The sequence below is a fragment of the Liolophura sinensis genome, chromosome 10, assembly GCF_032854445.1.
Source record: "Liolophura sinensis isolate JHLJ2023 chromosome 10, CUHK_Ljap_v2, whole genome shotgun sequence".
NCBI classification, from domain to species: Eukaryota; Metazoa; Mollusca; class Polyplacophora; order Chitonida; family Chitonidae; genus Liolophura; species Liolophura sinensis.
The window spans coordinates 2,774,641-2,795,999 of record NC_088304.1 but is presented as its reverse complement, the minus strand read 5'-3'; the positions used below and the strand labels follow the sequence as shown (position 1 = coordinate 2,795,999).

Here is a 21,359-nt window from a genome sequence, read left to right as displayed (position 1 = left end):
CCTTGGCTTGAATATCTTATTTCGAGACAGTCATTTGTTCATTCAATCATATATCACCTTCTCATCCTCAGACTAAGACATTTTTCAGCATGAAGTTGTATGGTGCATGTTTGCATGAGTATTACCATGTCAAGATTACATGTTAATCAGCGTATTGACCTCTTCCTACGAGTTGTTTCTTGCCTTTTATCGGCTTTAAAATCAACAACATTCATTAAATCGGTTGAAAATAATATGAATTCTCATTTTCTTTATATGGAGTCCTTCAATAACTTTTTTAAATACCTCAAAAAATGTTTTTCTATCATATGATTTAAAATTGTGGACGTTAGGTTTTGTTTTGAGAAGCTTTCAGTGAAATTTCAAATCGTTAACGAACATTTTTGTAACTTCTTCTTCTGTCTAGGAACCGACGCAAGTACGATCGCGATCGTTACCTAACCACAGCCATTGATCTTAGCAAGATGTCGGCTGCGGCTTCGGCCAGCAATGCCTCGCAAAGTGGAGGAGGGAACAAATTGGCACAGGAAATTAGTGACGAGTTCCTGACGTGCAAAATCTGCCTCGAGGGCTTCACTAGCCCAAAGTCCCTGGACTGCTTGCATACGTTCTGTGAGAACTGTATTGAAAATCATGTGATGTCAGAATGCACGTACAAAAAGTACAGCGATTATCGCGAGTTCACGTGCCCTCTGTGCCGGAAGCGCACACAGGTGCCGCTAGGGGGCGTCAAGAAACTACCCGACAACTTCCTGTTGTCAAGTCTTTCCGAAATGGTTCAACGACAGAAACCTTCCAAGTTTCCCTTCTGTGATATATGCAAGCTGGTAAATCGCAAACACAGAGAGGCCTCGTCGAAATGTTTGGACTGTAGCAAACTCCTGTGCAAGCAATGCGTGGAACTCCACAGGGAAACCAAGGTCACAAAAGGTCACAGTTTGTTCGACGTCGAAATCGAAAAGGACATTGAGTGTAAAGAGCACCAAGAAGAGGTGGTACGATTCTATTGCGAACCTTGTGAGACCTGCATTTGTGTGCTATGCACATTCAATGAGCATAAGGACCACGAGATTACTCAGTTTTCAGAAGCCGTCTGCAAATACAAGGAAAGCATCCAGTGTCTTCTGGACAATTGCAAATCCAAGATACAGGTTTTTGACAGCCAACTGTCGACGATCAGCAAAGTGGACACGATGATCAAGCAAGCCGAACAGAAGATACGCGACATTGCCATCGAGTTCATCTCCGAGATTCGCGCCAAGGAGAAGCAATTGGTCGAAGAGGTGCACAAAATGTACGGCGACGAGATGATGAGCTACATCACGATGCGACCAGAGATGCAGATCAATCTAGACAGTCTGAAGAGTACGTGCAATCTGACCGAGCTTGTACTCAAAGGGAAGGATATCGAACTGTTGTTGTTGAAAAAGCAGGTGCAAGAGAAGTTGTCGCACCTGTACGAGGTAGAACTGAAGGACTTGCCGCCTTCCATCACGAAAGAAGTTGTCTTCGTCCCGGGCAGTCTTCAATTGGGCACGTTACAGGATGCCGATAGTTCCTCCTCCCGAGGCAAAGCTGGCCGGTCCGTCTCCTTCGTGGACGGTGTGAGGCAAGACAAGTTCGAGACCCGCTGCTGGGACTCGCAGCGACCCACGTCAAACGTCTCCACTCAGACGGAGACGGAGTCCAGCGGATCCTCAAAAGGTAACGCAGATGTGTCCTTCACGTTTTGTGCCCCTGGTAAACATGACGACAAATCAATCGAAACCGAGTCTGTGCCTACCGTCGAGAAAGCAGTTAATACTCGCTCAAGAAGTCTGCATAGCCTCACGAATCAACTCAGAAAGTCTCCTTCCAGAGACGGCGCCCCGGAAGAGACTCCTGACCCCAATTCGGCCATAGCCAGACGTCACAGGCGCAGGCGCGAGAGGCAACGTCCGGTCGAGGTATCTGTCCGCCCAACAACCTACCATGCCAGCGAAACTGCGGCGCCCATCCTCACCTATAGCAGTAGCATTGATGAACCTTTCTACAGCGCCGATAGCAACAACAGCAACGCCTCTCCGCCTTGAATCCTCCACCCGTTTGATTGCCCCTCTTTATCCTCATTCTCCATAATTTATAGTTCCACGTAGCATTTCCTTTCCACCTCTTTGTTCTTCTCCGAGTTTGTGTGTGATCATTTTTGTTTCGCCCTTGACCATGGATTATTTGCGGTGGCCCTGGAATCATTATTGGCCTGGAGCCATTGTGAGAGATCACAATAATATCATATCACACGGGTTACTGAAGCCGCGGTTAAGTTATATTTTTAAGATATAGACGAAAGACTGGCTCTTCTAGGTGTGGGTTTTGCGATGAGATTTAGCCAATGGAAGCCAGTGTCAGTCTGATCAGATTTAACTATTTTAAAATAAGCAACCGCGAATGCGGAACCTTTTCGTAAACTGCATCCCGCGTTGTTCATGTTCCCTTTACTTCTTTACCGAGGATCCCTGATCCTTCAAACTTCAGTCCTCTCTTGTCCATCACAATTTTTCCCCTGTGCTTATTTTTTTCTATACCTTGTGGTTTCTTTACAGGATGGCGATTTCTATGAGTCCGCTCGGATCCCCGTGTGAAAATCTATGGTTCTAAGTTAATGCCCCCCACTGTAGTCGACCTCCCCCTAATTGTCCTGTGTCGGTCCTGTGGGACCCACCGTGTAGTCTGGATGCTAGCTCTTGTTCAGCTATAAACTCTCTTCTCTCGAACAGCCAGAGCTGCTGTGAAACACTTTATTGCTGCTATGCTCCTTGTTCACCACTTGTTTATTACGTTATATAAGTGCGCAGTCTCACTCGATGTATTGGAATGTTACACATATGTGTTGAATTTTATCTATAATTCTCCATAATGCATTTAAGCTTTCGCATACCAAAATGTTTTCGTCTGCTGGAATGGACGAGTAGGTTTGTGAGGTTTGTGTAACAGCCAGCTGCGTTTAGTGTGTTTTGTGAAGTGCAAAAGAAAACATAACGATGTGTCGTGAAGATGCTTTCCATGCAAACAAAATTTCGTGCAAAATACTGTTTCACGAAAAGCCAGGCATTTCATGTGGATATCTTCCAAGCAGTCGACATGAACGTCATCCAAATCAACGCGCCTCTTGAAGACAGTGTATGGACACACTGGGAAAGGCGTTCTTTCCCAGCCAAAGTTCCTGAACTGGAAAAAAACTGGACAGTTTTCTGCTGGAATTATACGGCAGATAGCTTTACCGAGGACCAAGCTTGTGTATTACTTGACATATATCAAACTTGGATGTTCCTAGACGTTGTGAGTGCAGTGTTGTCTCCCTTGGTGACGTTCTCTATGCCAGCCTGACTAGACCTGCGAGACAAACCCCAAAACCCGATCTCAAACTATGCTGACCTAAGTTTATCTGCAAGTGACACGTCAAATGTATCCTTTTGGTTCTTAACAGCGAGTGTCGCATGGGGTGAAAAGTCTTTATTCACGGTAAACAGTATTCATTTTTTCATGGTAAACAATAATTGGATGCTCTATGAGCCATTCGTCTTGGACAAGGGAAAATACCATTCCATCTCTAAGAAACCATGATAAGAGTGTCCAATGGGCTCAAAATTATTGACGTAAGTTCTAGCAGCCGCTCACCATAGGATCTAGTAACTTTGTCAAGTCCAAAAGCAAACGTTGGGTTTTCTTTTTTCAAATACTGCCCCATTTTTTCTACTAACAAACAAACATTTTTTCTCATTTCATTTATTACCCAAACATTTCCTTATTTCACCAACTACCCAAACATTTTCTTTTTTTCTACTACCCAAACATTGTCTTGTTCCCTGTACTACTCAAACAGTTTATGGTTACTCTACTACCCAAACAGTGTCTAGTTTCCTCTACTACCTAACCATTGCCTGATTTCCTCTTCGATCAAAACATTGTCTGATTTCCTCTTCGATCAAAACATTGTCTCATTTCATCTATTATACATGATGGGTTTCTTTACTACCCGCACATCTTCTGATTTCCTCTACTTGTGTTCGCTTCCTCTGCTACCCAAACATTGTCTCGTTTCTTCCAATGCTCATTGTTTGTTTTTCCTACCTCCAAATATTTCCTGGTTTCCTCTACTACTGGAAAATTTTCTGATTTCCTCTACTATCGAAACATTGTACTATTTCCCCTGCTGCCCCAAAATTGTCTGGTTTCGTCTAGTATCCAGACATTGTTTCGTTTCCTCTAACACCTAAACATCATCTTGTTTCGTCTAGTATTCAGCTAGACATTGTCTGGTTTCCTCTGCTAAATTGTAATCCCCATAACTTATAATCTATCACCTACGGAACCCTACAAGCCATGAAGTAAGCAAAACGATGTATATTTGACGTCCTTAACCAGGTACACAGTTGCTTCCCGGGATTCCTTGTACAAGAAGCAGAAGTTTAACGAGCTTCCAATAACAAACAAGCACACATGAACTGTGCGCAACGCTTGCAGAGAGACGGTGATTTTCATTGGTTCATGCTTACCACTGAATATCGAATGTAATTTGAAGATTACCACATTTTGTCGATACGTAAATGCATTGGGTATTGGGTCCGTGTCAGGATGGTTGGATTGTCATTTTTGTTCTCAGTTTATTTCTCTTCACTTAAAAATAAGGAGACTTTGCGCCACAGATTTTTTTTAATGAGCAATATCTTCACGACATTAAAGCCCTTCACCGCAAATCTGTACGAAGATTTACATCTTCATAATCATGCACTAATGGTTTTGTAGGAAAATGAATTTTTTTTATGTCTCCAGGAGATTAAAGCATGGACAAAATAATTCTTTTGGGCTGTGTGGCCATGGTTTCGTTTTCGCTTTTTCGCTTTTCTTTGAACCATGTAACTGAATAGCCTAATTGTTTTCTCCGCACCATAATTCTTCATATGCATGGGTATATTTACGATCGATCACTTTTTTATGCAAACACATAGATAAAGTAGATCAAGAACAAATGTCGACAGCACTATAGAAAAACATTATCTGTTATAACCTTCAAGATATTGTATACATATATACAGTTTTGGTTTATTTTGTTCACCAACAATAATTTTAATTTTAAACTGTCGTTTAAAGCATTGTTTGCCTAAGAAATGGACAGCGTCTTTATCACAAGTATTTGACACATTACGCGATGTATAGAACGGTTCTTTTAGGTAGCCTACTCTGCAGTGGTGACAGTTGGTAAGGTCAGTTTAAGTGTCAGAGTGATAGCCAAAGGGATTGTATAAAGATGAGCATTGGGCATGTTTTATGGCTGTAACAATATCAGTTCACATCCGGACTGAAGTACAAATAATAATACTAGTAATAATAGTACCGTTGAACGACTTGTTGCCTGTAGAAGTGACGAATCATGTATTGTCTATTGTTGACAGATATGATTAGTCGGCTTTCATGAACGAAAAACATTTTCAGGAAGTAAGTTGTGGGTAAAATTCAAGAAGATTTCTTTAACGATTAGCATTTTAACAAAGATTTATATTAAATTAGCCCGCCGAAGAATTGTGTTTGCACGTTAACACAGTGTATAATTTGTCCGTTTGCCCTTCCATGCCGTCCAGAGTTGTAGCTTATGAGCAGGTGTTAACCCTAAGTATTAAAGCAATATACAGTAAAGCCAGAGTAAGATATATTTATATGGAGTGGAATGTGGTCAGAGTTTCTGCTATGAACGGGTAAGAAAATAAGTGCTCGGTGTGGAGTTTAGAAGTTCTTTGGGTTGTTTTCGTATAGTTATAATATGAAAGAGAATAGAAGTATAGGTAATGCATTGTACGTGTATTAACTGTGTAGTGTATATAAAGGTTTGACGTTCAAAGCCGAGCGAAAAACATTTACGTTCACATACAGAAAGTCTTTTTTCACACATAGTACCCCAGATACCAGTTATTGTGATATACAAATGCAAGAGTTTGTTAAAGATGAAGATTTGTCCTTAAATGAATATGTAAATTGTCTTTGGTACATGCAGGCAGACATTGGTCTGATCGTGTTGAAATCATTTACAGCGGCATATTCAAGTTTGCTGAATTGACATAAGATAAAAGCCTTGTTCTAACCACGAAATATTCTTTGTGGAAAGGGGAAATAGGGTTGTTGAAAACTGAAAACTATCTAATAGTCAAACATTATCGAAATTTTTACATTCTGTCGATTTCTTGTCACTTGCAACTGTTCTCTAACGACTTTGTTAAGGCTTAATGCGGGTGTTCTTCATTAACTAAAGCTAGGCGTAAGCCAGTTAGCCATGCGCGGTTATTACAGAATTGTAACGCTATTACATATGTCCTCATGTGTTATGTAACCCGTGACGTAATAGCTGGTTTTTCTATGCACTACATTATGACCTATGCAAACTCTAGAGATAATTATTTCCATTATTACATGAGGTTGTACAAATTTAGGACATTTTATTGTTGTAGAACTTTGATCTCTGAATAAAATCTATTACAGATAGACTGAATTGATTTGGTTATACTTAATGTGTTGTCATCGTTCGTTACGTAGTTTGCAGCAGTATACTGAACGTCTAAGTTACAATGTATGAGCAGTACTAGCTCTGTTTGGCTGTGATTACGCATACTACGACAGCCCTGTCTTCTTCCATAAGCTTACCTTGACCACCTCTGTACTTCCCGTGCTGTCTCTACTTATTGGGACTGTTAAAAAGCTTCTGTCCGTACACCCGTCTCAGCTGTCAGTTCCAGGTAGATGTCCCAATGTGTCATCACTGGTAAAATCCACAAGAACGTATAAACTCCAGCCGCCATCTTGGGACGCATACTGTTCGATATCATCATAAGCTTAGAGAGGCCAAGTATTCGTTGACGTGGCGTTCGTATATAGAAGGGCTTCTTTCCTGGAGACAGCATTATGAAGAGGTCGGCATTTGTACGGGAAAACTACAAATGTATTGTCGCGAAATGACCGAAATAATGCTGAAAGCAACGTTAAACCAAAAACAATCAGCCAAACAAACAAACAATCCACCAATAAACAGCCATACTGGTGCCGATGTGTCAGTCAGATTGTTCAATATGGGTGGTACTTGATCTTGCCAGCCACAGTATGCACAGTGTTTCAGAAAACCTAAGATGGCCGTCACGAAAGCGAAAATGTAGGTTTTCGAAATAGGCCTTAACGGCCACATATATTGGTCAGTGACATATTTATTATTTAAACCACGACCTTCTACTCGTCCTATACCTGGCCCTTTCTACAAAGCAGCTGCAAAATGCCCCTGACGTGACTTCAACGGCAACATGCAACGAAGAGAACCGTTGCCATGGTAAATGCGAATTACACCGCACTGCTACAGATTTGTAGAACAGACCCTTGACTCATTAGGCTGTTTTATACTAAATCAAACTTAAGTCTTAGTTCATGGTGTTATTTCCAGACTTCGAAGTCAGATGCAACGTTTCTATTTTATCACGAGTCCAAGAAAACAGTCTAAGAAAACCATTGATATTGAAATAAAAATAAAGATTAGTCGCAATAAAATATTTTGAACTTAAGATTATGTCTGACTTGCGTCTAAGACAGCTTTACGATCCCGGCTTCTGGTGTGCTTCTACCAAGGTAATGAACAAGGGGAGAGAACTACCGCTATGTTTCGCGGTGCCCATTTCGAAGGCTGCTTATAAGCTTCAATTTGGTTGAAGGCTTCAAGCACAAGCTGAAACTACTGACAATGTTTGATTGGTGTTTTACGCCGTTACCAAGAATATTTCATTTATACATCGGCCCCCAGGCACTGTGGTGAGGAAATCAGACACAGCCCATAACCCATGACCATCCGCAAGTTGCTGGGAGGCCTTCCCAGTCCAATCCAACACGTAAAGGTAAAAACAAAGTGCCAGTTTCTTGTCCACTCGTTATTTTATTCCAAAACAAATCTTTACCATTCTTACATGATTTATTCAACATGTAACGACATCACTTAGCAACTCTTCTGTACAAGGAGGTATGAAAATCCCCTTTGACAAACCCCTCTAGGCTACAAAATATGGCACACAATTGTCTATGTCACTGTAACATATAAACCAGACAGCAAAAGTTCTGACAAGCAAGTAATTAGCCTTCATTGTAAAGAAGAGTTAATGAAAATTGTACATGAATTCTTAATGAAACTGGGAACAGGATGGCGTGATATGGTATGTTATATGAATTAGTTTGCCTTTAGATTCATCGTGTATCTTCACTGTTTATAGGCAATGGTTGTGAAAATGACTGGGAACATATGAAACCTGACCTACTGTAGGTTACACACAGCAGAAATGCAGCTTGCCAGTCATGTCGCCAACAACATCGTTTGAATAGTCTGCAAGACACATTTACTCAACCTCAAATTTACAGCCACTAACCAACTCACTGGTTGATGTTGATGACATATACAGTTCAACACACAACACACGTCAGTATTTTCTTTCATATACCTGCAATGCTTCCTAAATTCTTCAAAAATAAGTTTAGTTACCTAACAGATGCTCAACAATTTCAAAGCTCAACGTCTGCAGATCTTCACAATCTTAACAACTGTCTCCACTATTTTAGCACAAGAAGCAACCCCTAATATCTGAAGGTGCAGCCGACATACTCTCCATTCAGTACGGTAAATGACCTAAAATTTCGCCCAAAATAGTCCAAATAAATGTCCTTAAACTACTACTTTGGTGCTGAAATTTGCGTTTTACCAATAGGCTATCATCTACATGTACACATACATCCCAATTAAAACTCAAAATATTTTTCTAAGATCAATAGAACTGTCAGCAGGATGCAAAATGTGCAACTTCAACTTGGGCGAAGTTTCATTTCTTTCTTTAGAGAGAACATAACCCAAACTTTTTTCAATTTTTAAAAAAAAAGATACAGAGCTGATTCTGTACCACATATTTCACCACTTGTATTTCAATACTCAATACTGTTAAAGTAAAATCTTCGTTCCTTTTATTTTAAATCTGCTTTTAGCTCATCACAAGTTTACGATTTACATATGGCACAAGCCCACCTGTCTCATTTGGATAGATTAATGAAAACATCGAGGGAATCTCAGAGATAATTAATTGCCCTTAGTAAATGTCTTCAGGTTCTCCAGGAACTCCAGGTATTTGGCGTGTTCGTAGCCCGTAGCGTACTGCACCATGTTTGAGGTGAACTCTTCATTGATTCCACGCTCGTCCAACATATCCATTAAAAGATCATACAGGTTCTGAAAAAAAAAAAATAAATAAATAAATAAAATAAAAGAATAAGTACCTAATGGGGTTTTCTCTGCACCCTCTGCCCCATGAACCCTGCCACCACCATTTCACCGATTTTAGCAAATATGAAACAAGCACTCGTATGACAGCAGTAAAACCTTTCAAGGTGTCGTAGTTTTCTCTCTCGACTCTTGAACCCTTGAACCTCACTGCCTAAGTTTAATAGAAAATTTATTTTTTTATTTGATTGGTGTTTTACTTCAGTTATCGTATGGTGGCCAGCATTATGGTGGGAGGAAACCGAGAAGAGCCTGGGGCTACCCACGACCATTAGCGGGTTAGTGGCAGACCTTCTAACTTACTGCCGGAGAGGAAGCCAGCTTGAGCTGGACTTGAACTCACAGCAACCACATTGTGAGAGGCTCCTGGGTCATTGTGCCATGTTGGGGTGCTAACCCCCTCAGCCACTTAAAAACAAAATATTCTTGAGGAGGAAGAAAAATGAGTCAAATATTAGTGTGCAAATAAAACACTGATAGGACAGCATCTGGGTCACTGTGAAATTGACGGATTAATTGCTATATAATACCATACACAAGCGAAAGCAAAGAAATCGCTGCCTGGAACAGAATCTTACGCTTACAAAGCGTTTGCATCTTCCGTCTGGCGTAACATGAATGGCAACATGTACTAAAGAGATACATCACCTCCATCAATGAATTTGACAGCTTTGTAAAAAGAAGCCTCAGCAGAGTACTGATATCTCTGCAGTACACACAAGAGCACAGTAAAGGGAGATCATCCAGCCATTACTCACCCCATCCATGACATCAGACTGTAAACTATACACTTCCTCTTCCCACTCTCCTTCATGTAAGGCGACTTCATTAATTTCGTAAGAATCCACTATCAACAACAAGTAACAAAGAACAGATTAATTAAAAATATTCAGGAGGACACCAGACATCACCCTTCCCGGGGACAAGATAGTCACAAAGACATCAGACATTACCCTTCCCGGGGACAAGATAGTCACAAAGACATCAGGCATTACCCTTCCAGGGGACAAGATAGTCACAAAGACATCAGACATTACCCTTCCCGGGGACATCATATTCACAAAGACACTAGGCATTACCCTTCCCAGGAACATGATATTCAGGAAGACACCAGGCATTACCCTTCCCAGGGACATCATATTCACAAAGACACTAGGCATTACCCTTCCCAGGAACATGATATTCAGGAAGACACCAGGCATTACCCTTCCCAGGGACATCATATTCACAAAGACACTAGGCATTACCCTTCCCAGGAACATGATATTCAGGAAGACACCAGGCATTACCCTTCCCAGGGTCATGATATTCAGGAAGACACCAGGCATTACCCTTCCCAGGGACATCATATTCACAAAGACACCAGGCATTACCCTTCCCAGGGACATCATATTCACGAGGACACCAGGCATTACCCTTTTCTCAGGGACATGATAGTCACGAAGACACCAGGCATTACCCTTCCCAGGGGCATGATATTCACGAAAACAACAGGCATTACCCTTCCCAGGGACACAATATTCACAAAGACACCAGGCATTACCCTTCCCAGGGACATGATATTCACAGACATTAGGCATTACCCTTCCCAGGGACATCATATTCACAAAGACACCAGGCATTACTCTTCCCAGGAACATGATATTCAGGAAGACACCAGGCATTACCCTTCCCAGGGTCATGATAGTCACAAAGACACCAGGCATTACCCTTCCCAGGGACATGATAGTCACAAAGACATCAGGCATTACCCTTCCCAGGGACATGATATTCACAGACACCAGGCATTACCCTTTCCAGGGACATGATATTCACAAAAACACGGGATATTACCCTTCCAAGGGGCATGATAGTCTCAAAGACACCAGGCATTACCCTTCCCAGGGGCATGATACTAACAAAGACACCAGGCATTACCCTTCCCAGGGTCATGATAGTAACGAAGACACCAGGCATTACCCTCCCCAGGGACATGATATTAACACAGGACAATGCAATATTTGGCACCTCCCTTATGTATGGATGTAACAATTTTTCAGTCATATGGCTACGAGGAATCATTAGGTGTGTGTACATGCATTGTGTCCTCTTGTGGTAAGGTGAATCCATGCCCTTAAAGTGCTGCCACTACTGAAGCATCATGCTGAAGACACCAGACATGACACCCTACCCAATCACACTATACACACAATGGCTCAACCAGTCCTGCCTTCCTTGCTCTAACCTCTCAGTGTTGAGTGTCAAGCGATGCAACAACAAGCACAATTTTTTGACTTTTATATGGCCCAACTCAGGTTTGATACCAGGTCTCCAGGCCACCGGAGTGGTCCACTTCCTTTATGCTAAGCAAGTAGCAATGACAACTTTAAAGTGATCTGATTTGACTAGACTCAGGGTTGAACTTGCGTTTGGTAAAGGTAAATGTACGCTACACCATTTATCTTGTAGTACTGCTGTATGGATGTATCCCCATCACCATACATCATCATACAGCATCATCACACAGCATCATCATACAGCATCATCACACAGCATCTTCATGCAGCATCACCATACAGCATCACAATACAGCATCATCACCCAGCATCACCATACAACAGCATCACCATCATACAGCATCACCATCACACAGCATCATCATCACACAGCATCATAAATCATTATACAGTATCATCACACAGCATCATACATCATACAGAATCATCATCATCACACAGCATCATACATCATTATACGGTATCATCACACAGCATCACCATCATAAAGTATCATCATCATACAGAATCATCACCACACAGCATCATCTTCATACTGCATCACCATACAGCATCATCACACAGCATCGTCATACAGCATCATCTACAAAGCATCATCATCATTCATCACACAGCATCACTATACAGCATCATCAAACAGTATCACCATCATACAGCATCATCATCACTCATCACACAGCATCATCATCACTCATCACACAGCATCACTATACAGCATCAGCATCACTGTACAGCACCATCACTCATCACACAGCATCATCATTCATCCCACAGCACAATCATCACTCATCATACAGCATCATCATCACTCATCACACAGCATCATCACTCATCACTCAGCATCATCATCACTCATCACACAGCATCACTATACAGCATCATCACACAGCATCATCATCACTCATCACACAGCATCATCATCACTCATCACACAGCATCATCATCACTCATCACACAGCATCACTATACAGCATCATCACAGCATCGTCACATAGCATCATCATACAGAATCATCATCATCACACAGCATCATCATTCATCACACAGCATCATCATCACTCATCACACAGCATCACTATACAGCATCACATATAACACTGATAAATTTGACTGGTGTAGTAACTCCATGTCAGGACATCTATCACTTCCAGCACGACAATACGGTATAGTGGTGGTGGAAATCGTCAAACTTTGCTCAGCACCTGAGAAACCTACTAACTTTGGTAGAGCTATTGTTTATGATGGTTTAAATCTGTGAGGAGGAACTTACATATTCCCTCACACATAGTAAGGTATAATTTTCATTAATCTCTGAAGGAAATGAATCAACAAAGTCTGTATCAAGTTCATTTTAATAACTTGCTCAGTAAACATCCATCCAAAATCAACTTTTCCTGTAAAGGTCACATGTAGATCAGCTATCTATAACTTTACCTACCTATTTGTTCTGTTTCTGGCGGAGCTGACTGGTCTGGTGACATGCCCTCTGGTGGTGGAAAAGAGCACTGTACAGACAAGGTGCGCTTACCTCCCTTGTTCAACTCCACAATGAATGGAGGTTTTGATATCATCTGTAAATCAAAGTGGAAACTTAAAATCATCATTAGGATGACACACGGCCCAGCCCCAAATCATTACCTGATAGGAACTGACAAAAGTTTCCACTAGTTTTCATTCGAGATTTTATATCACGACATCTGGAAGGTCTGTTACAGTGAGAGCCTTGAAGTACTCAGACAGGGACGGCAGCATGAATGTGTATCATGATTTCTTTATTTCAATTCCTTATCATTCTGTTCAGACATTCAAATCTTGCAGATCCAACAGCAGATTAACGGTTACTCACAATTAACACTTACAAATGCAGAATTATCTATATGCACCCTTTCTCCCTTAGATGTACATTCTACAGACGAAGACAACGAAAACCTCTCCCATCAGTGGTGTAACTTAAGGCATGCCAAATACAGGCAAAATAACTGCGGGCATGTTATAGGCTCGGGTAGCCTGCCCGATCAGGCAGGCACTATTTCTTGATACCCATTTTCTCCTTTACAAATAAAATCAACTCATAATGTCTGATAGATGTCGCACGTTACCCGTTTACTCTTCTGTTGTCGATGTTAACTCGACAAACATGCCTCTGCCACACACGAGTTCCACCAGTGAGGAAGTTTTCTATGTTCGACGTGACTCGGTTCCTTGCAGTACAGTAACCAGAATGCATACATCCAGTACGAGAAGCCGGGCATAACAGAGTTTGTATTTTTAACGTCAAATCCGTCACTTATGAGAAGCTGCAGTTCTTTGGAGTGCATCCTTTTCTAATGAACTTACCTCGAAAAATCCAAACAATGGTAAAGCTACCAGTTCTCTATCATCTGATCGCAATAGGCTGTATGACAGTTGAGTTAAATTAAACGCCGAGGTCTGTTTTCAACAATTTTTGATAATCAATTTGTAATGTAGGCACTTTATGTAACAAAGTTTGCCGTTAAATCCACTCCAAAACAGCAGCACCCGCAAATTTCTGGTGTGGACTGAGAAGAGATGGGTCTTTTCGATCACTCCTGTAAGTTTCATTCAATTTCAGACTAGTTACATGCAGAAAACCTGATGAAGTTTTCCTTATGTGCACATAATATCCCCAAGCCTTGACTGGAACCTTTAGACTCGGCAAATTGTTCTTTCTATTGTATATGCATGATGACTGATGAAACCATCGCTAGTTGTCATTTGAGACCGTTTTTGTGGTCTTGTCTTGTTAGATTGATTTCCGTATCTTTTGACATGCGGGTCTGAGATTTAAGTACACCCCACTTGCCATGACAGCACACAGTTATTTTGACGAGGGAGAAGGAAATATTTCATTTATTTCAACAACATTTCGACTCTGGGAAGGATTTATACTAGCAGGAGTAATAATACAGGTGCTATTCTCTTTAATGTACACCAGAAATTGGCGTGTGTAGCCGTTTCAAAGTGGATTTAAATGCCTTTTGTTTACGCAAAGTGCCTTACAGACTGGACCTGCCGGCTTTTTAAATTCAATGATTAAACATTGAGGCAGGTAAAAATTAGAAACTGTTGAAAATTATAGACCTCAGCGTTTAATTTAAATTGAACTAGTACAACCAAGACAGAAGAATGATCAATTTATATAATATATGTTATGCATGTGCTTCATTGTGTCATCCATGACGTCGAAGGCATTTTAGTTGGTAATATTTGGCTCGGTCAAACCTTGGCCGTGGGCAGGTAGATTAAGGCTGTTACCTGCCCTAATGGCAGGCCCTTTCCAGTGAGGGCAGGCTGACTAAAGGTGCAGGCTGCGCTGATGGCAGGCGCCAAAAAAACATTAAGTTACACCACTGCCAGTCTGAAAAGTTTAACCGAAAAAGTGTCCTTCCTTGCTTCAGATGAGAATTCTGACTTTTTATAACGCTTAGCCCTCTCCCCTCTCCAACCTATTTTTTTTTTCTTTTTTTTTTTTTCTTGTTTATTTCTCTCCTTGACTTGAGTGTTGTAAATGTAGACCTGGGGCTACTTGCACAAAGTGATCGTTCTCTAATCTGACTGTAATTACCATGGCAATACCTGTTAAAACATATGTCGCTATGATAATTAAAGCCAACTTTATTCCGCTTTGAGCACTTTGTGCTAGCACCACGTGCTACTGTACCATGAGACAAATACTTACATTGGGTATTTCCCCTTGACTCTGGTCATACTCTTCTGCCTCAGGAAGTCCATCAGCATCCACGGAGTTGTTAATGTTGAACTTAATTGTGATTCTGTATCAAAAACAGAAAAAAAAGACATTTTTCACCCCTAGTCAGGATATAGTTAAGTGGATTCCACACCAGAAAACCAGTTAAATATTAAACCAGATAATGATAATGATATCATTGGATTCATGAAAAATATTAGACAACCTTTGTGAGATTAATTTACCGATCCCCTGTGTCACCGTGTTCCAGATGCACACAACACCTCTTTCCTTTAGAAACTTTTCAAATTCACAAATGTTCAGCTTCTCCATCCTGTGTCTACTGTAAATAACTGTGATTCTTTTCAGACACCGACGTCACAGTAAATGTGATCCCCCAATAGCTGCCTGTCATTTTTGACAGGTTACATGATACAGTAGGACTTTTTCACCGATATAAGTGAGTGAGTGACTGCTTGGGGTTGAACGTCGTACTCAACAATTTTTCAGCCTTATGACGATGACTGACATAAGAGTTCAAACTGCCCTATTGTGTGGACTTACGTTTCATCTGAGAGTTTTCGTGTGAGCGTAACATTAGCTCCATCTGTCTTCGCCTGAAAGTCGGCTAGGTTTGGCACACCTCTCTTTTTGGACGTTTCTTTTTCTAGTGAAATTTCTTTGTCTAGAAATTCAACTAATTCTTTATCAACTACAGGAAGAAGAACAAGAAAATTAGAAACAAATGTGATTACGGCAAAAGTGATTTTTTTATTTTGGTACCTTATCATTCTGTTCAAATATTCAGAAATGTTACTTACAAACGTTCAGAACAGTTATATGCGAACATTCAAACCAGTTGATTTACTTGCAAATGTTCAAAACAGTTACTTGCATATATTTAAAACTGTTACTTGCAATCATGCAACAACAGATTGAGCATTACCCACAATTAACACTTGCAAATAACAACTGCACCATGCATTAACTCTTCTACTCACACAATCCACTTTACAAATAACTCATCATTTGCATCATTTGATAACATTTGTAATCATCTACTTTTTTTTTTTTTTGATTGGTGTTTTACGCCGTACTCAAGAATATTTCACTTATACGACGTCGGCCAGCATTATGGTGGGCGGAAACCGGGCACAGCCCGGGGGAAACCCAGGACCATCCGCAGGTTGCTGGCAGACCTTCCCACATACGGCCGGAGAGGAAGCCAGCATGAGCTAGACTTGAACTCACAGCGACCGCATTGGTGAGAGACTCCTGGGTCATTACGCTGGGCTAGCGCGCTAACCAACTGAGCCATGGAGGCCCCATAATCATCTACTTGAAATGCTGCGTAATTTTTAATCATCTTCTCTTCAACTATGAACATGTATGCAAGGAGTGTGTATAACGCAAATCCTCCTTCCCCACCCCCAACCAACTCCACCCACTCCAACATTGGTGAACATCACTGTCATTTAGTACCAATGTCATCATTCACAAATTATGCATGGAACGACGGTTGACCATTGACTTGACGGTGCTTCAAGTGTAACGCCTTACGATATGTCCTATTGCATCGTCAGATATCTATACATTAGCAGGATCTGCACATATTTTAACAGGACTGTACATATTTATGTCTTTTCCACCTCACCCTCTGTATGTAATCTGCTACAGCTGCACGTGGTGTTCATCCCAACGTTCACTGCTCCCGGTATCTGCTTTTCACCGCACAACACCCAGTGTGACCGCGTGAACCCGCGCTGTAGCCAAGGGTTTACGCTCATGCAATTTTGCAAGACACAACTCCTGCTCCTTGCAAACGTTTTTGTGGACATTTTCAGCACCTTTGACGCCGAGAACACAAGCGATCTCGCATAGGAACAAGCCATTTTCGTCTTACTTCTACCAACTTAGACCTTTCTCAGATACCGGAAAACGTGGGTCTTCGGTCCTGGCGCACGCGTAGTTGGTTGCAAACATAGACTGAAGAGTGGGACAGGGGACATCACTCTAAACGCACTTTGCCTGTGCAAATGCACTTGCGTAAATTTTCCGTACGGTAATTTTATTCCGTATATGTACGCAGCTTTATGAAATTGGCCCCAGGTGACTAAACGTGCCTCCCACTGAGATCTTTGTACGATTATTTCAAAGACTGATGTAAAAATGCTTAATTGTGTTTACTTTATGCCAAGTGCTTCATATACAGCTCTCAGTCGGTTAGCGCGCTAGCGCAGCGTAGTGACCCAGAAGCCTCTCACCAATGCGGTCGCTGTGAGTTCAAGACCAGCTCATGCTGGCTTCCTCTCCGGCCGTATGTGGGAAGGTCTGCCAGCAACCTGCGGATGGTCGTGGGTTTCCGCCGGGCTCTGCCCGGTTTCCACCCACCATAATGCTGGCCGCCGTCGTATAAGTGAAATATTCTTGAGTACGGCGTAAAACACCAATCAAAAAAAAAAAAAAAAAAAAAAAAAAAAATCATATACAGCTACCATATCATCATATTACCCTTCCATCAAAAAATGGATCGGTATACACACTAAAGTGTTCCAGAAAGCCTTTTGAAGATTAACTTCTTGCAAAAATGTGTTGAGTACAATTTAGGAGAGTTGCATAATTAAAACCTATGAATGTTGGTTAGGACTGCCATTATTTATAGGGTGTGGTATTGTGTCTTAATTCCTTGTGCATTATTATTTTGTCATTTGTTTTTTGTACAAACGAAAACCATTTATTACTGCTTTAAAAAATCGCTTGTTGTCTCCCCTGAGTGCGCATGCTTTGGTACCTACGCGAGGCAGCAAGAAGTCCCATTTCCAAAGTATTCGGTATGACCCGACCCGGGTTTGATCCCAGGTCTCCTGACTTCGAGGGGGGGCGCTCTAACTACTAGCCCACAGAAAGCGGCCCAACAGGTGTTTTTCTTCAGTCATCCTATATTATAAATTTGCTCTAAAAACATTTATTTAATATTTAAATGAAAATAAGGTTATCAAGGTCACTTGATGATCGGAGGATGTGGTATTTGGAGAACGAAACGTTGAACCAATCCAGAAAGATGGGGACAATGTCTAACAGGCTGGCGGACGTCTCCGTGACTTGTGAAAACAACCTTCTAGAAAAATAGAGAACACACCTGCAACTATCCCATATGGCGTCTCAAAAACAGTTTGAAAAAACACACTCGAAGACACCTAATGTTCACCTATCACAGCAATAATACACTGACGATATCCTCAACGTGTTTTGAGAGTATTACACAGTGTCGTGTCATACAGGTTCGTCCTTGCTGCCTGTCCCCACATCTCTAGGTGTTCAGAAGAGGACACAAACATCGGCTCTCCCATCCCCGTATCGTACAGGTTCATCTTTACTTACCTGTTCCAACAGCTCTCTGTGCTCAGGTGATGATACAAACATCGGTTCCCCCATCCCCGTATCGTACAGGTTCGTCTTTGCTGCCTGTCCCCACATCTCTGGGTGTTCAGGAGAGGACACAAACATCGGCTCGCCCATCCCCGTATCGGATAGGCTCGTCTTTGCTTACCTCTCCCCACATCTCTGGGCGTTCAGGTTAGGATACAAACATCAACTCACCCATCCCCGGATTGTACAGTTTGGTCTTTGCTTACCTGTGCCCAGATCTCTGGGCGTTCAGGTGAGGATACAAACATCGGCTCCCTCATTCCCGTATCGTACAGGTTCGTCTTTGCTCACCTGTCCCCACATCACTGGGTGTTCAGGTGAGGATACAAACATCGGCTCCCCCATCCCCGGATCGTACAGGTTCGTCTGCGCTAGGCCATGGAATACCATTATCAGCAGAGAATAAAATCAGCGTGTCGTCGATTTGACCCGTACGTTCTAAGTACTGCATTATCAAACGGACACCTGCATGTACAGACAGGAATTGATTTCACAGATGAGGTGTATGTAATTACTCGCAGATCAAATGATTTGTATCATCATTGTTTGTCAAATTTTGGATAAAGCATTAGTGAAAGAGTTTTACGGAAGCATGTAAACACTGACATAAACAGAGGAACGCTGTCTGACCTACTGGCAACATCATCAAGAACTGCATCATATCCAATCATGGCATCGTTTCTAAAACTTGCTCCGCCTCTATTTTTCTCGAGGTCTTGGAATAATAAAAGGGTTGTATAAGGCACGCGATGTTCATTAAAGATCATTAGCTTCCAACAATGTGTTTATGTATTTATTTATTTATTTGATTGGTGTTTTACACCGTGCTCATGAATATTTCACTTCTACGACGGCGGACAGCGTGGTGGGAGGAAACCAAGCAGAGCCCGGGGGAACCCATGATCCGCAGGCTGCTGGAAGACCTTCCCACTTATGGCCGTAGAAGAAGCCAGCATGAGCTGGACTTAAACTCATAGCGACCGCATTGGTGAGAGGCTCCTGGATAATTGCGCTGCGTTGGCGTGCTAAACTCCTCTGCCACGGAGGCCCCTCCAGAAATATGGAATCTATGCGTCACATGAGGGAAGGTTTGACAGTTACTTGCCAAAGACCAGTGGTTTTCTCGGTACACTACGGTTTCTTTGCCGTCGTCGGACATGTAGATGTACGTATACATAGATGAAGTATTCTCAAAAACAGGTGTAAATCTCCATTTTTACAAAAAGTATACATTCATTTAAACAATATATAAAATGGTATTGCGATTTTTCTTTTTTTCTCTAACTTTTTTAAAGTATTGCCTTTTCTTAGTAGTTGCTCCTGAATCAGTTAAATATAGATCATTGATATTGCGTCAAAATGTCTAAAACAATAAACAAACACATTTATGAGTAGACATTTAACTTATCTTTTGAGTCTGACTTTCCATTAAAAGCAGGACCGCGCCAATTCCGGCCATCAACACTTTCTGCACCCAAAAAATCTTCACACTGTAGGCCTACGTGTGAGATCATATAAAATATGAAATGGTAAAGCGGCGAGAGTTTAGACTGACTCTTCGGCCACACAACCAGAAAATTAAATGTTACAAATCTTCCTTCTCATTCACCTTTCTGGAATATTCACAAAGTCGTCTTAATTACCCTGGCCGCAGCGACTTATGGTGGTGTACTGAGCAGTGATGTCCTCCCTGGCGGCCATAGGGGATGAAGAAAGGCACGACGACATCATTGAGTCACTAGGGCAGAAGTCCCGTCCCCAAATTTGTCACAGAATGGCTCCAATGAAAATAGGGGCCCTCCACACCGATGGACGTCAAAGAAAGCCATGTATAAAAAGAAAAGCCTGTTGAAAAAAAATGAAATTTACACAAATTTGCCAAATTCAAAATTGTCTTGCCTTTTATCATCCATGTTGCATTTATATATACATTGTAAATAGATATATATATATATATTTTTTTTGAGTTTTCTTAAATTTTCCTTACGCGGTAAGTCATGAGCGATGTCTTTCAATACATGTCCCCTATACCGGCTAGAGCGGACAAAAAACGCCCATAATTTTGTTCAAAATTTACGACACGGCCCAACACTCGAATTTGATCTCAGCGTTTCCCAATAAAGCCACGTATAGGGGCCTACAAAGTTTCAGTTCAGTACAATGAATTTTTTGTAAATATTTTGTGAAAAAAGTCCACCAGAACAGGACAAAAAAGGATATCACTTTATCCAAAATGGGTGAAACGACGTGAAACTCCACCTTGATCTGTTACTTGCCATTGTCAAGTCATGTACCAAGTTTCAGTCTAATACGGTTATTGTTTTAAAACAAAAAGTCCGGAAAATTGATTCGTGACGGATTGACAGTTTGACAGGCAACGTCTAAACTTATATTCTGCTCCGCTCCAGGTAAAGGTTTAATTACCTTGAGTTGTTGGCATCCAGAAAAGGCCTGATTTTTTCCATCAGGTAGGTGATGTTCCCACCCAGCTGATTAAGGTTGTTGTTCTCTTCAATCTCTTCCTGGCCCATGCACGTACTTCTTCCCAACGATTGCTGTATACAGGAGAATTACAAGAATAAAATCAAACTTTACTTTGGTGATTGTAAGGACTCTTAATTAA

The 21,359-nt window shown here is 41.5% G+C and overlaps 2 protein-coding genes across 10 annotated transcripts in view; one reads left to right on the top strand and one right to left on the bottom strand.

Moving 5' to 3' along the window:
• LOC135477262 (tripartite motif-containing protein 2-like) overlaps window positions 1–6,520 on the top strand; it is a 38,805-nt gene extending 32,285 nt beyond the window's left edge. For 7 of the 9 annotated variants that reach the window (XM_064757453.1, XM_064757454.1, XM_064757452.1 and 4 more), the window contains 2 exons: window positions 407–3,444; window positions 4,413–6,520. In XM_064757453.1, the coding sequence (XP_064613523.1) occupies window positions 407–2,072 (1,666 nt within the window). In that variant the 3' untranslated portion in view covers window positions 2,073–3,444; window positions 4,413–6,520. The remainder of the gene's footprint in view (window positions 1–406; window positions 3,445–4,412) is intronic. The other 2 variants (XM_064757448.1, XM_064757456.1) reach the window with 2 other exon arrangements.
• A 1,411-nt stretch (window positions 6,521–7,931) lies between these two features.
• On the bottom strand, window positions 7,932–17,252 carry LOC135476699 (complement component 1 Q subcomponent-binding protein, mitochondrial-like). Its single transcript, XM_064756812.1, has 6 exons — window positions 16,962–17,252; window positions 15,872–16,019; window positions 15,299–15,392; window positions 13,037–13,169; window positions 10,081–10,169; window positions 7,932–9,271 (listed from the first exon to the last, which is right to left on the bottom strand). The coding sequence occupies exons 1-6, from the start codon at window positions 17,197–17,199 to the stop codon at window positions 9,122–9,124; spliced, it is 852 nt and encodes a 283-aa protein (XP_064612882.1). The 5' UTR covers window positions 17,200–17,252; the 3' UTR covers window positions 7,932–9,121.
• Window positions 17,253–21,359: the final 4,107 nt, after the last annotated feature.

What these genes read in the sequence shown, in the direction of transcription:
- LOC135476699 (XM_064756812.1), bottom strand. Translation starts at nt 17,199, where the DNA reads ATGGCTTGTTCCTATGCGAGATCGCTTGTGTTCTCGGCGTCAAAGGTG. An exon ending in TAGCAGATTACATACAGAGG is followed by an intron (nt 16,020 to 16,961) that starts GTGAGGTGGAAA and finishes TTCTTCCTGTAG; the next exon opens with TTGATAAAGAATTAGTTGAA. An exon ending in GTCAAGGGGAAATACCCAAT is followed by an intron (nt 13,170 to 15,298) that starts GTAAGTATTTGT and finishes TTTGATTTACAG; the next exon opens with ATGATATCAAAACCTCCATT.